The 15,022-nt window shown below is 40.6% G+C and overlaps 1 protein-coding gene across 4 annotated transcripts in view; it reads right to left on the minus strand.

Annotated features, from left to right (window-relative positions):
• DIP2B (disco interacting protein 2 homolog B) overlaps positions 1-15,022 on the minus strand; it is a 304,374-nt gene that overhangs the window by 88,418 nt on the left and 200,934 nt on the right. For all 4 annotated transcript variants that reach the window (XM_066368716.1, XM_066368715.1, XM_066368713.1 and 1 more), the window contains 5 exons: positions 12,450-12,647; positions 9,114-9,205; positions 4,885-4,995; positions 2,631-2,754; positions 1,917-2,026 (listed from right to left, as the gene is read on the minus strand). In XM_066368716.1, the coding sequence (XP_066224813.1) occupies positions 1,917-2,026; positions 2,631-2,754; positions 4,885-4,995; positions 9,114-9,205; positions 12,450-12,647 (635 nt within the window). The remainder of the gene's footprint in view (positions 1-1,916; positions 2,027-2,630; positions 2,755-4,884; positions 4,996-9,113; positions 9,206-12,449; positions 12,648-15,022) is intronic.

Here is a 15,022-nt window from a genome sequence, read left to right on the forward strand (position 1 = left end):
CCCAATCAGGGCACAAACAAGAATCAACCAATAAATGCATAAATAAGCAGAATAACAAATTGATGTTTTTATCTCTCTCTCTCTCTCTCCTTTACCTTCTTTCATAAATAAATAAGTTAATTAATTAAAAATAAAAATAGGCCCTGGTCAGGTGACTCAGTGGATACAGCATTGTTCCAATGCACCAAGATCGTAGGTTCAATCCTCAGTTAGGGCACTTATGAAAAACAATCAGTGAGTGTATACAACTAAATGGAACAATGAGTTGATGCTTCTCTTTCTCTCCTGCCCTGTTTCCTCTCTCTCAAATCAATGAAAAAATTAAAAATAAATAAATAAAAATTGAATATTAAAAAAGTAAAGATAGGTCCTGGACAGCTGGCTCAGTGGTAGAGCCCAGTGTGTGAACGTCCCTGGTTCAATTTCCGGTCAGGGCACACAGGAGAAGCGACCATCTGCTTCTCCATCCCTCCCCTTTCCCCTGCTTTCTCTCTCTTTCTCTCTCTCTCTCTCTCTCTCTCTCTCTTTCTTCCCCTCCTGCAGCCATGGCTCAAATGGGTCGAGCACATCGGCCTGGGTGCTGAGGATATCTCCAGGTCCCTCGAGCCTCCACTTCAGATAAGCAGAGCATCCCTCCCCAGATGGGGTTGCTGGGTGGATCCTGGTCAGGGCACATACAGGAGTCTCTCTGAATCTCCTCCTCTCACTTAAAAAAAAAAAGGAAACTATAAAAAAGAAAACAGCCCTGGCCAGTTGGCTCAGTGGTAGAGCATCGGCCCAGAGTGTGGATGTCCCAGGTTTGATTCCCAGTCAGGGCACACAGAAGCAACCATCTGCTACTTCATCGCTTCCCCTTTCTCTCTCTCTCTCTCTCTCTCTCTCTCTCTCTCTCTCTCTCTCTCTCTCTTCCCCTCTTACAGCCATGGCTCAATTGAGCATGTTGGCCTCGGGAGCTGAGGATGGCTCCATGGCCTCACCTCAGGCACTAAAATAACCCAGTTGCACAGCAACAGAGTGGCAGCCCCAGATAGGCAGAACGTCAGCCCCGGACAGGGGCTGCCAGGTGGATCCTCGTCAGGATACATGTAGGACTCTATCTCTCTGCCTCCCTGCCTCTCAAAAAAAAAAAAAAAAAAAAAAAAGATCAAAGAACAAGTAAAGGGAAAAAAATACTGATTTGTTTATTCATTAATTTAGCAAATGGTTAGCATTTACTAATATGTCTCAAGCAAGATGAAAAAGTAACCAAGGGCATAGCTTTCAGAGTGAAACAGATGGAAGTTTGAGTCTCAGCTCTGGCATTTTTTGAGTCATCTGACCTTTGGCTAGTTATTCAAGTTTGTTTAAGTCTTAGTTTCCTTGCCCTTGGCCGGGTAGCTCAATTAGAGCATCATCCTGATACACCAAGGTTGTGGAGTGAAACCCCAGTTGGGGTATGTACAAGAAGCAACCAATGAATGCATAAATGAGTGGAACAATAAATCAATGTTTCTTTCTCTTTCTCTTCCTTCCTCTCTTTTTTTTTTTTTTAAGATTTTATTTGCCTGACCCATGGCAGCACAGAGGGTAGAGCATTTGATCCAGAATGCTAAAGTCCGAGACCCTGGGCTTGCCTGGTCAAGGCACATATAAGAAGTAACTACAACAAGTTCCTGCTACTCCCAACCCCCCTTTCTCTCTTTCTACTTTTATTTTATAAATAAAATCTTTTATTATTGATTTTTAGAGAGAAAACAGAGAAAAAGGGAGGAGGAGAAGGAAGCATAGACTAATAGTTTCTCTCTCTCCCTTGTTTTCTCTAAAATTAGTAAGTTGAAAAAAATTTTTTAACTTCGAAAAGTTAAGTTTTAAATTTTGTAAGATAGCATCTGAAGTCAAAGAAAAACCAGAATGTATGTTCAAGCCTCAGGACTTACCTCAATGTATGCTGGTTCACTACCAGCAGGTGAGATGTGGGGTTGCCAGTCTTTAGGAGGCTTTGAAAGGTACTTGGAATCTGTTACAACCCATTTGAGCCGGGGCCAACCTAAATCAAATCCAAAATAAAAATTGAATCGCCTAAGCCATAAGGGAAGGAATTCACATTGCACTGGTCATTTTAAACATCAAGAGACCAAATTAAGGTCATTTTATAATCAGTAAAATACTTTTTAAAATTAATTTTTAGTGATAAATCACTACACATTTACACCTCTTTCAAAAGTACAATCTTTCCATATGCTAATTCCAGGCCTTGACATTACCTCAACAATTGGGAAGTCCATTTGGCAGTGGAAGTCCACTGAGGTTAGTGGTCTATCCTCTGTCTCTACATGTAGCATTTAGTTTTAATGAACAGAGTGGGAGCTTTTCCAACCATCAGCATAAAGGTTAAGGGTGTGGGCTGTGGAATCAGACAGATTTGGGTTCAAATTGCTGTTCTGCCATTTATTAGCTGTGACTTTGGGTAAGTTACTTAACCTCTCTTTGTCTCAGTTTCCTCACCTGTAAAATGGGGATAATAATGGTACCTACTTCATAAGATTGTGAGAATAAGAAAATATATTTTAAGTACTTAGATAGATAAGTTAATACACTAAAGCACTCAGCTTTAACTTTTAACTGATAATTCAGGTACAAATATTACTAACCTTTAAACTGTACAATCTCTCCATTTTGTGTTTTTGGCAGCCCCTTTAGACAAACTTCACTGGTAAGAGCTAAGGCAATACCACAGCTTCCTAGCAAGAAGCCAATCTGCTGCCCTCCAGCATCCTGTAGAGAAAGAAAATAAGCACAGCAGGGGAGTGAATGTGAGCACACCCATGACCAAAATCTAACACTTGGTAATGCTCTGGCACTTGTGTGATAACATTCATGGGACTCCACTGATATCTAGCAACTGGTAAAATCTAGTGACAATATGTTCTTCCAAATAATTTCTATCATACAATGATTTCCTAAGGGTATATATAACATATTTTATTAATCTGACATTGCTAATGATGAATTCTACCTCCTAAATGTGACCATTTTATTCAAAGGTCAACAATGCTCCTCTTTTAGATTAAACTCAAGCAAATGTGGACATGGTTAAACTGTCTTGACCTAGTCACACCCCCAATCTAGAAGAAAAACAAGTTAGGATTATATATTACTTAAACAAAAACAAAATAAGTAATGTAAATGAACAACAAATGTCCAAATTTACAATGAAAGTGAATAAATGGTTGTACCCAAATCCATACACTAATTATTATATTTTAAATAGATTAAAAAATAATAATAAAAATAAAAGAGGTAGATTTAAGCCTTACTACAGCATAGAGAACAAAAGATATATTCTAAATATTCCCACTAAAACATCATCTTAAAAGTATCATTATGAAACCACACAAACACTGTCAACTTAATTTCTGGAACATCTAAAGATACTATATCCCATCAATCAGAGTTTCAGACATGTTACCAATTTGTTCTTTATTTCTTTAAGAAAATATTTTTTTTCTTGTAAATACATAGTCTCTACCATATTTGTTGTTATCATCAACTCTCAAAAATAAACAGCATGAGAAAATTAAGGTCAAACAGCTTATGGAAAAATCATTTGGTTAAACTTGGAAATCTGCTACAATGCTTCATTTTAGTAGGGCTGGTATGTTATCAAAGTAAAATTCTGATCTCTAGGGTAGTAACAGGCCATCACTATATCACTCTTTGACTTAATGGAAATCCTAGGTCATATGATACAGTAAACCACATCCCTCTGCAAAAGGTCTCACTTACTGTGGATTACCTACAGTCTCTAAAGCAAGGATGGTACTCTTTATGAATGGTAATTGTCAAAGTGTGTCCTCATGATTTTTAAGTAATACATCAGGGGTCCCCAAACTTTTTACACAGGGGGCCAGTTCACTGTCCCTCAGACTGTTGGAGGGCCGGACTATAAAAAAAACTATGAACAAATTCCTATGCACACTGCACATATCTTATTTTAAAGTAAAAAAACAAAACGGAAACAAATACAATATTTAAAATAAAGAACAAGTAAATTTAAATCAACAAACTGACCAGTATTTCAATATGGGGCTCCACAGCCGCAGACCAAATGTGTGCCATATGACACGCTTCCAGAGCCCTGACGCATGCGTCCTGCGTCACCGGAAGTAGTACCATAATGAGCGACATTGCGCTTTGCGGCGCCGCCACATACAGTACTCTAGGAGCACAGGATGCAGATGCATCTGCATCCTATGCTCCTCTCACTGACCACCAATGAAAGAGGAGCCCCTTCTGGAAGTGCAGCGGGGGCCACATAAATGGCCTCAGGGGGCCGCATGTGGCCCACATAGTTTGGGGTCCCCTGTAATATATAAACCTACAAATATTCTATCTTAGTTGAAAACATGTTATTTACATGAAAGTTACAAATATTAATTTTTCTATAACTTTCACATGTTTAGAAAGTGAAGCTAAATACTTAAGAAAGCAGAATGTGGCCCTGACCAGTTAGTTCAGTGGATAGAGTATTGGCCCAGTGTATGGACATCCTGGGTTCAATTCTTGGTCAGAGCGCACAAAAGAAGTGACTATCTCCTCTCTCTCCCCTTTCTCTTCCCTTCTCCTCTCACAGCCAGTGGCTCAACTGGGTCAAGCACTGGCCCCAGGGTGCTGAGGATAGCTCAGTTAATTTGAGCATTGGCCCCAGACAGGGGTTGCTGGGTAGATTCTGGTCAGGGTGCATGTGGAAGTCTGTGTCACTATCTATCTCCCCTTCTCTCACTTAAAATAAAAAAAGAAAGAAAGTAGAATGTTTCTAATGCTGTAAACAAGTAGATCAATCTCAAAACCCAATGTCCGCCATGTCTCAATAGGCTCCATTTTTCTTAAATTTAGTAAAGTTACCTTTCTGGTAAGAGGTACCTCTATAGGTACTGGAATCACTTCTGCCAGGAGACATCCATAAAAAGCCACCATAAACATGACTGGATCATTGTTGGGGTAAACCAGGGCTACCTAAAATGCATAATGACATTCAGAAATAGAGGACTAAAACCAGTCTAATGCTAGAGCAGGTAAGAAAAGAAAAAACAGACTAACACTTTCAATGTCACTCTGTAAGATATACATTTATATGTAAAACATCTACCATAAACACAATAAATACAACTATTTAAGAGCCTAAGGGAAATCAAGTTATTGAGAAGGATGCACAAATCTAAAAAAGACCTCTGTCATTCCTATGAATATACTAGACACATTTTGGGAACTACTACTGTAAAATGCAATTCATCATCATCCTAACAATTTTCCCCTTAAGTCTACTGGTGATTTAGCAATAAAAAACTCACCTTAACTAGTAAGTTAATTACTTGTGAAACCTAAGGCAATTTACTTTAGTGCAGGGCTAAAACAACATAATAAATGTAACATATCTCTCAAGCTATACCAGCATATTAAAAATAAGCTTTACATTTCTTACAGAGAGCCTACAAGCATTGAGTGACTCAATTACCACCTTAGGGCCAACCTAAGGTATTTTATTCTTTCATTAATCCTTACTCACTGAACCAACAATGCGAGTGTTCTAGCATGAAAGGCATTTATTTAGTAATAGCTATAAGCAATACTGGTAGAACCATTATGGATATAAAGTGATTTCACTTACAAAAGATAAACAGTAAAACTTCTGTAGTATGTTCAAACCTGTGACCTCACCTGGAGTACAGCACAGGAATAACCAACTCTTCCTAACTTACTCAAGAAGTACAAAACACAGTCAGTACCACTGTGGAGTTTTGTTACCTGGTTTAAATATTTATTAACATCTGAAACTGAATTATGTCACTGGACTCTTTTTGTCTCTTCTTTTGCTTTCAAATTCTCTAAATTCATTCCCAAGGTAAGTTCAATTCTTTTTTTTCCTTATATAAAATTTTTTTTAAGATTTATTCATTAAAAAATAATAATAAAATAAAATAAAATAAAGATTTATTCATTTTAGAGAGGAGAGAGAAGGAAAGAGGACAGAGAAGGGGGAATAGGAAGCGTCAACTCCCATATGTGCCTTGACCAGGCAAGCCCAGGGTTTCGAACCGGAGACCCTCAGCGTACCAGGTCGATACTTTATCCACTGTACCACCACAGGTCATGCACATTTTTCCATTTTTATTTTTACTTTCTTATTTTCTCATAAGTTCAATTGGGAACCTTCGAGAGTTCTAAAAAAAATACAAGATCCACAAGACATTTAAACAACCCATTTACCTCTGCACATAAACGTCATGTTGTTAGGAAGACACAGAAGTACTTTCTTAGGGTTCATTGAGGGTAGAAAACACTCATATGCCACACTTACAAGGAGAAGCCATCCTTTAGGTGTCATTTGTCACAATGCAAAAATACTTTTAAAAGACTAGTTTAAGGGATTCTATAATCACGAGCCTCCTAAGTTGTATAGTTGGTGTTCGTTCTACAAATTCCAAATGCAAAGTAATATCTGATGGTAAGAAGTAATCATATTTAGAAGGTTATTAATAGGAAAAAAAAAACAGTCATGGCCGAGTAACTCAGTTGGTTAGAGAGTCATCCTGACATGACAAGGTTGTGGGATTGATCCCTGGTCAGGGCACATAGAAGATTCGACCAATGAATATAGAAATAAGTAGAACAACAAATAAATGTTTCTCTCTCTCTCTCTCCCTTTTCCCTTCCTCTCTCTCTAAACTCAATAAATTTAAAAAATATTTTTTAAGCACGCACATGCAAGAGAGAGACAGATAGGGACAGACAGGAAGGGAGAGGATAGAGAAGCATCAATTCTTCGTTGTGGCACTTTAGTTGTTCATTGATTGCTTTCTCATATGTGCCTTGACCGGGGGACTACAGCCGAGTCAGTGACCCCTTGCTCAAGCCAGCAACTTTGGGCTCAAGCTAGTGACCATGGGGTCATGTCTATGATCCCACACTCAAGCCGGCAACCTCAGGGTTTTGAACCTGGGTCTTCTGCATCCCAGGCCGACGCTCTATCCATTGTGCCACTGCCTGATCAAGCTAAATAAAATTTCTTTTTTATTTATCTATTTTTTATTTTTGGTGAGAAGAGGGTAGGCAGAGAGACAGACTCCCTGCATGTGCTCCAACCAGGATCCACCCAGCATGCCCACTAGAGGTGATGCTCTGCCCATCTGGAGCTGTTGCTCCATTGCTCAGCAATGGAACCATTTTTTTTAGCCCTTGAGGCAAGGCCATGGAGCCATCCTCAGTGTCCGAGATCATCTCACTCGAACCAACCGATCCATGGCTGCAGGAGAGGAAGAGAGGAAGAAAGAAAGAGAAGGAGTAAGGGTGGAGAAACAGATGGTCACTTTTCCTGTGTGCCCTGACAGGGAATCGAACCTGTGACATCCACACGCCGGACCAATGCTCTACTACTGAGCCAACTAGCCAGGGCAATAAAATTTTTTTAAAAAGGAAAATCCTTCAAAACTTAAAAATATTTAATGTCACCTCCAATTAAAGATAAAATTAAATTATATCACTTGACCTGGTGGTGGCACAGGATAGAGTGTCAACTTGTGATGCTGAGGACCCAAACTCAAAACCCCAAGGTTGCTGGCTTGAGCACAGGCTCACAGTCTTGAGCACGGGCTCACCAGCCTGAGCACAGGGTCCCTGGCTTGAGCGTGGGATCATAGACATAACTCCATGGTCTCTGGCTTGAACCCAAAGGTTGCTGGCTTGAGCTCAAGGTAGATGACTTAAGCAAGTTGTCAGTGACTCAGCTGAAGCCCCCCAGTCAAGGCACATATGAGAAAGCAATCAATGAACAACTAAAGTGCCACAATAACGAACTGATGCTTCTCATCTCCCTTCCTGTCTGTCTGTCCCTATCTGTCTTGCTAAAAATTAATTAATTAATCATATCAATATGGCCCTGGATGGTTGGCTCAGTGGATACAGCGTCAGCCCGGCATATGGACATTCTGGGTTCAATCCCCAATTAGGGCACACATGAGAAGTGATCATCTGCTTCTCTTCCCCGCCCTCTCCCTCTTCTCTCTCTCTTCTTCTCTCACAGCCAGTGGCTCAACTGGTTTGAGCTTTGGCCCTGGGCACTGAGGATAACTCAGTTGATGCAAGTGTTGGCCTCAGGCTCTAAACATAGCTTGGTTGATTCAAGCATCAACCCCAGATGGGAGTTACGGGTGGATTTCGGTCAGGGAACATACAGGAGTCTGTCTCACTATTTCCCCTCCACTCACTTAAAATTAATAAATTAATTTTAAAAAGTATATAAATTTGTTTTTTCTAAGAAGTAGTGTGAGCCTGACCAGGTGGTGGTGCATTGGATAGAGTGTCAGCCTGGGATGCTGAGGACCACGGTTCAAAACCCTGAGGTCACTGGCTTGAGCGCGGACTCACCAGCTTGAGCATAGGGTCACTGGCTTGAGCATGTGATCACAGACATGACCCCATGGTGCTGGCTTGAGCCCAAAGGTCACTGGCTTGAAGCCCAAGGTTGCTGGCTTGAGCAAGGGGTCATTGGCTCAGATGGAGCTCCCCCATCAAGGCACATATAAGAAAGCAATCAATGGGCAACTAAGGTGCCGCAACGAAGAATTGTTGCTTCTCATCTCTCTCCCTTCTTGTCTGTTTGTCTCTCTCTCTCTGTCTCTCTCTCGCCCCCCCCCCCCAAAAAAGTAGTAGCATGACTCTTCCTCCCTTTTACCTAAAACCACATAAAATTGTTTTAAAAAATTTTATGAAACTTTGTCTTTTATTTTGTGGGACAGTCTTTAAAGAAAAAACAAATCATAGTAAACTTTATTGCTACTCTTGTTTCCTGAATATTGAAATATTTATTTCCAGAAAGACTTAGGTTTCCCTACATTTTATTAGCAACTCAAAAGTTTACTGATTAAGTAGCTACAAAAAGGGACATGTGAATTTTCTTCGATTGATTAAAGCAAGAATTATCACCTGGCGTTGGATTGACCTGGGTTGGAACCAAGCCACTTCCATTTTCTAAGAATAAAAATTATATAAATTGTACCAATGTACATTAAAAATCCAGAATGTGCATGTTAGAAAGCAATAAAACATCACCTTCCTAAAACCAAAAAACCAATTACCCTGTCTCCAGGTTTTAATACAGGTTCATTTTTGGTCCCCAGTTTATTAAGCAGTGTGTAGGCCAACTTTAAACTTCTGCTCCACAATTTTCCTGAAAAAAAAAAAAAAAAAAAACAGAGAGAAAAAAAGAAAGAAAACAGTCATATTGAGAAACACTGGCACACTCTTACACTCCCACCCCAGCACGCCTGCACCTTTTCCTTCACCCTCTCCTCCCCCACAGGTGTGCATCTCCTAAGCTCTAAGGGACCCCAAGAGATTTGCAACCAGGGTAGCAATGAGCAGTGGTTACATCCTGGGCTAACCCCCTGTACCTGTTTCCAAGATCTCTTTTCTCTGACTTCCCAGTGAGGCAAAGCAGCCTCACCTAGGTTCTCCTGTTGCTTCTTTTATCCTAACCCCTTCCTTGTTTCGCTGTTTCCAGCTTTAATAAATGTACTCTCAAAATCAATTAAAAAAGGGAAGGAAGGAAGGAAGGAAGGAAGGAAGGAAGGAAGGAAGGAAGGAAGGAAGGAAGGAAGGAAGGAAGGAAGGAAGGAAGGAAGGAAGGAAGGAAGGAAGGAAGGAAGGAAGGGAGGGGAAGGGAGGGAAAGGGAAGGGAAGGGGAGGGAAGGGGAGGGGAGGGGAGGGAAGGGGAGGGAAGGGGAGGGGAGGGGAGGGGGGGAAGAAAAGGGAAGGGAGGAAAGGGGAGGGGAGGGGAGGGGAGGGGAGGGGAGGGGAGGGGAGGGGAGGGGAGGGGAGGGAAGGGAGAAAGAAAATCACAGGCCTATCTCAGTGAGAGGGTATTCAAGTCCTAAATACATTTAATAAGACAATGGCTACTTCCAAATGACTCATTAGACAAGTATTGCCCCAACACAGAGAGCCCCTCCCCCACAAAAACATTTTATATTCACTCTAGTTTAGGTAAAGCCAGTCCTGCTCCCAAACAAACAAACAAACAAACGAACAAACAAACATCACTAGAAACTTTCTGGTTTGAACAATTTTTCAAATTATTTTCTGAAGTAATCTGAATATTGTTAAAATTAGTTTAATGTGAGCTGATCACATTTAAAGGGGAGGAAACAATTGGTTATCACAGGATGGAAAATCAGAAGACTACACTATTCTAAGCTTTTTCTGAAGAATCATTTACATATATGGTATTAGAGATGGGAAGTAACTGCAAAGCAAAAGTGTGACTCCAATAGTTAAGCATTCCATACACCACTGTATTTCAGTAAAAACAGACAATAAATTGGAAATTAACTATATGAAATGTGGATATATTCAAATATGTTAAATAAACATGCAGAGATTTGGCCAGCTGACTGCTTTCTTTTTAAGGGTTATATGGATGAAATTAATATACAGATTCTGAACTGAATGCTTAAACTATCTGGGGAGTGGCAAGCCTGTTTCCTCCCCTGCTTGTGCTGCCTCCCTTCAACCATCCTTAGAAATTCTTATTTTATGCCTGACCAGGCAGTGGCGCAGTGGACAGAGTGTCGGACTGGGATGCAGAAGACTTAGGTTCAAAACCCTGAGGTCGCTGGCTTGAGCACAGGTTATCTGGCTTAAGCATGGGCTCACCAGCTTGAGCACAGGGTCTCTGGCTTGAGCATGAAATCATAGACATGACCCCATGGTGGCTGGCTCGAGCCCAAGGTTGCTGGCTTGAGCAAGGGGTCACTGGCTCAGCTGGAGCCCCCCAGTCAAGGCACATGTGAGAAAGTAATCAATGAATAACTAAGGTGCTCCAACTATGAGTTGATGCTTCTCATTTCTCTCCTTTTTTGTCTGTCCCTGCCTGTTCTTCTTTCTCTCTCTCTTTCTCCTTGCTAAAAAAAAAATAAAACAAAATAAAATAAAAATCTTATTTTAGATTATGAAACAAGTAAAAGAAAAATTATGTTATTTTCAATAGACATGTTAGTTTTACATACAGCACATTCAGAGGGGCATCTAAGGTTTAAATGCATGTCAATCTGCACAATTCTTTAAATAAAAACAATCTTTCCTCTAAAATTATTTTGCATCTAGCTCTAAGGACAATGTGTTCCACTTGTGAAGAGAAAAAGGAATCCGTCTGAGTAAAACTAATACAAAATCTCACAGCCCCAGTTAAATCCATTCTTCTTGTTATTAAAAAAGAAAAGTTATTTTTAAAAAAATTTATAAAAGAGCCTGACCTGTGGTGGCACAGTGAATAGAGCATTGACCTGGACTGCTGAGGTCTCTGGTTCAAAGCCCTGGGCTTGCCTGGTCAAGGCACACACACAGGCAATAAGCTAGTAATGAACTAAAAGCAAAGCAACTGTGAACTGACACTTCTTGCTGCCCCCCCTAAAATCAATAAATAAAATCTTTTAAAAAAATTTAAAAAGTTATTTATAAAAATTATTTACAAAAGTAAAATAAAAACAGGGAAAGAGGATGATAGGATGGGATAAAGCTGAAGGGAAGGGGGGAGGGCACTGTAGGGAGGAGGGCAAGGGAGATGTTGAGGGGAAAACGGGGAAGGGGATGCATTCGGGGCAACACTAGAATCTATGTAAACACAATAAATTAAGATAAAAAAAACTTTATCTAGTATGCAAAACTAAATGGAAAAGTATTGATTCTTTGTTTTTTTATAGAATTCTGTGCCTATTATAAGCAAGAGGCAGATGAAATAATGACAAAGATCTAAAAAGCAATCAGTTTCAATTTTTGGATAAAACTATATGGTTTTTACCACATACCATTAATCCTGCCCAAATGTCTTTCTAAAATCCTTTTTTTTTTTTTTTTTTTTTTTTGTGGGAGAGACAGACAGAGAGAGGGACAGACAGGGACAGACAGACAGGAAGGGATCAATCCTTCGTTGTAGTTCCTTAGTTGTTCATTGATTGATTTCTCATATGTGCCTTGACCGGGTGTTACAGCAGACCGAGTTACCCCTTGCTCGAGCCAGTGACCTTGGGCTCAAGCTGGTGAGCCTTGTTCAAACCAGATGACCTCGTGTTCAAGCTGGCGACCTCGGGGTCTCACACCTGGGTCCTCCACACCCCAGTCCGAAGCTCTATCTACTGCACCACCGCCTGGTCAGGCAGAAATACTCTCTAATGTTAAAACATCAGTGGATATACAAAGTCTCTTCTTTTTGCTCTTTTAAATGTAAACTGGCTTGCAGATGTCATGTTAGCAAATGAAATTACTTGGCAATAGCTGTACCCAGAACTTAGGATCCTATGAATAAAAGATCTACTGAAACAACCAGCAACTGCTAAATATCAAGATAAAAACACCACCCATGAAAATATGAAGAAGTATTAGGAAAAAAGGAAGGAGCTAGAATCTCGTAAACTCACCGTATGTGAGAGTGTAAACTGGTTTCCCTGTTACATCCAGTGCAGTCAGACAGGGGCACTTCGCCTGCGTGGTGCCCCAGCGCTGCAGGGCAGACTCAAGAGCAGGAGGCCAGTTACAGATGACTCCTAAGGGCTCTCCCTTCACAGGGGTCATCTGCCGTCCCTCAGGTTTGGGCTGGTTGGGGTCTGGCTGAGGTACTAAAATAAAAAAAAGCCAGTGAGATACAAAAATAAGACCTCAAGTAAGTGCAAATACCAACCAACACAACTTAGGTCTCCAATCCCAAACATATTTCACCTTTCCCTTCATCTTTATCTAGTTCGAACTCACTCTGAGAAAAGAAAGGACATCATTAGAAGTGGTAATCCACATAGTGGGCCTTAATTCATTTTCTCATTTTCAATTTCCATTTCATAGGTCATGTTCAATAAAAAGGCATTAAATGGGGAGTCAGGAAATCCAAGTTGACATTCACTTTTCACCAGTGTGACCTTAAGCAAATTGAGTTATCTGAGTCTTGTTTTTACTGGTCTGTAAAATGCAGACAGTAACAGTTATACTACAGGGTCAGTATCAGACTGAAACCAATAATGGGAACGAATGTTCCTTCCATTCTCTGTACCATACGCATATGTCACATGGTCAATCCCTTTGCCTCCGGTGAAGACACTCATCCCTCTCAGGATGCAGCTCAACCAGCACATTCCCTGGGAAGCCATCCCTGGCCTTTTCAACCTCATGTACCCACACCACGTGGTAGTCACCCCACTAAAGCACGGAGGTCCTCAAGGGCACCTGTTACTGTACACATTTTCCTCCCCACTAAGCTTTTTCAGAGGCCTGGTTCTTATTCCTCTTATTGTCTAACACAAAGTAATTGTTCAATCAGTTTTAATTAAATTGAACTAAATTTGGGGGAGATAAAAAAAAGCTCTATTGCCTGACCAGGCGGTGGCGCAGTGGATAGAGCGTTGGACTGGTATGCGGAAGACCCAGGTTCGAGACCCCGAGGACACCAGCTTGAACCCAAGGTCGCTGGCTCCAGCAAGGGGTTACTCGGTCTGCTGAAGGCCCGCGGTCAAGGCACATATGAGAAAGCAATCAATGAACAACTAAGGTGTTGCAACGTGCAATGAAAAACTAATGATTGATGCTTCTCATCTCTCCGTTCCTGTCTGTCTGTCCCTGTCTATCCCTCTCTCTGACTCACTCTCTGTCTCTGTAAAAAAAAAAAAAAAAAAGCTCTATTATTAACATGATCATTCCAGAAACAGGCAGTGAATAATATTTCATATTCTTTCCTATGGATAAAACTAAAGGCCTCTTAATTTTTCTGCAATAAAAAAGTACTATCCAAATAACAAAAAGCAAAAAAATCCTTCATTTTTATAGCTGGGAAGATAATTTACATATGGAACAAAAAAATCAAGTAATTACTGAGTGCCAATTATGTACACAGGGTGTGGTAAACAGTGAAAAAAAGAATGCATCTGTCATCCTTTGACAAACATTTATTCTTTCTAATAATGCTAAGTGCACAGAATACAGAGTCCGTGCCCTCTAGGAGTATGTAGAGTACAACAGGAACACACACTCACACACAGAGCTAAGTACATATAAGCAGTGCATGACAGAGATATTACAGACCGGGCAGGCAGAAGAGGGCCATGTCACCCAGCTTAATGGGTGGGGTCCCCCACCTGGGGGAGGTAATGCCTGAGCTGAATCTTAAAGGAAGGGTAAGAATTAGCCAGGTGTATGAAAGGTAAGAGGGGAAGCACAGAAGGGACAATGGACTGAATGAGCAACAAGCACAGATGGAATATGAAATACATTTTCTAGCTCAATTTAATGACAGATTTGAGAAGCTCACTGAAATGTCCTTTTTGTTTGAATTTTTCCATTGATTTGAGAAAGAGATAGGGAGGGAGGGGAGAGAGGGAGAGAAAAAGAGAGGGGGGGGGAGGAGAGAGAGGGGGGAGCATCAATTTGCTGTTCCACTAAGTTGTTTCATTTAGTTGTGCACTCATTGAATGCTTCTTGTATGTGCCCTAAGCGAGGATTGAACCTGCAACCTCAGTGTCCTGGGACAATTCTCTATCCACTGACCTACCCAGCCAGGGTTAAACTGTCTTGATTAATTTTTCTACTGACATAAAACTAATGAAACAGTTTCGCTTCCCAAATCACTGTCCTTGGTAAGAACATTTCAGCTGCCCTTCTACTTTGTATATTCCCACACTCTAAGCTACTAGATTAAGTAAAAAAAAATGGACATGGGTGATTCTAAATAAATGGTTTAGGTTTTACAAACAGACTGCATATATGGTAGGCACAGTCTTCTGGTAATAAAAGTCCATACATTATTGCCTTCCACTAGGCTTCAATGCAGACCCTGGGGCACATGCTTTCAGACTTTCAAAGACATATGGGTCTCTCTTTCCAAAGGTAATCTTATTCAAATAAACAACTGTTGCCTATTTATAATTAGTGACAAGCTGTTAGCTCTATTCTGCCAATGAAAACTGTTCCAGTATGATTCCTATTAAGCCTTGACCTTTATTTGCCTGGT

The sequence above is a fragment of the Saccopteryx leptura genome, chromosome 2 (assembly GCF_036850995.1).
Source record: "Saccopteryx leptura isolate mSacLep1 chromosome 2, mSacLep1_pri_phased_curated, whole genome shotgun sequence".
Classification (NCBI taxonomy): Eukaryota; Metazoa; Chordata; class Mammalia; order Chiroptera; family Emballonuridae; genus Saccopteryx; species Saccopteryx leptura.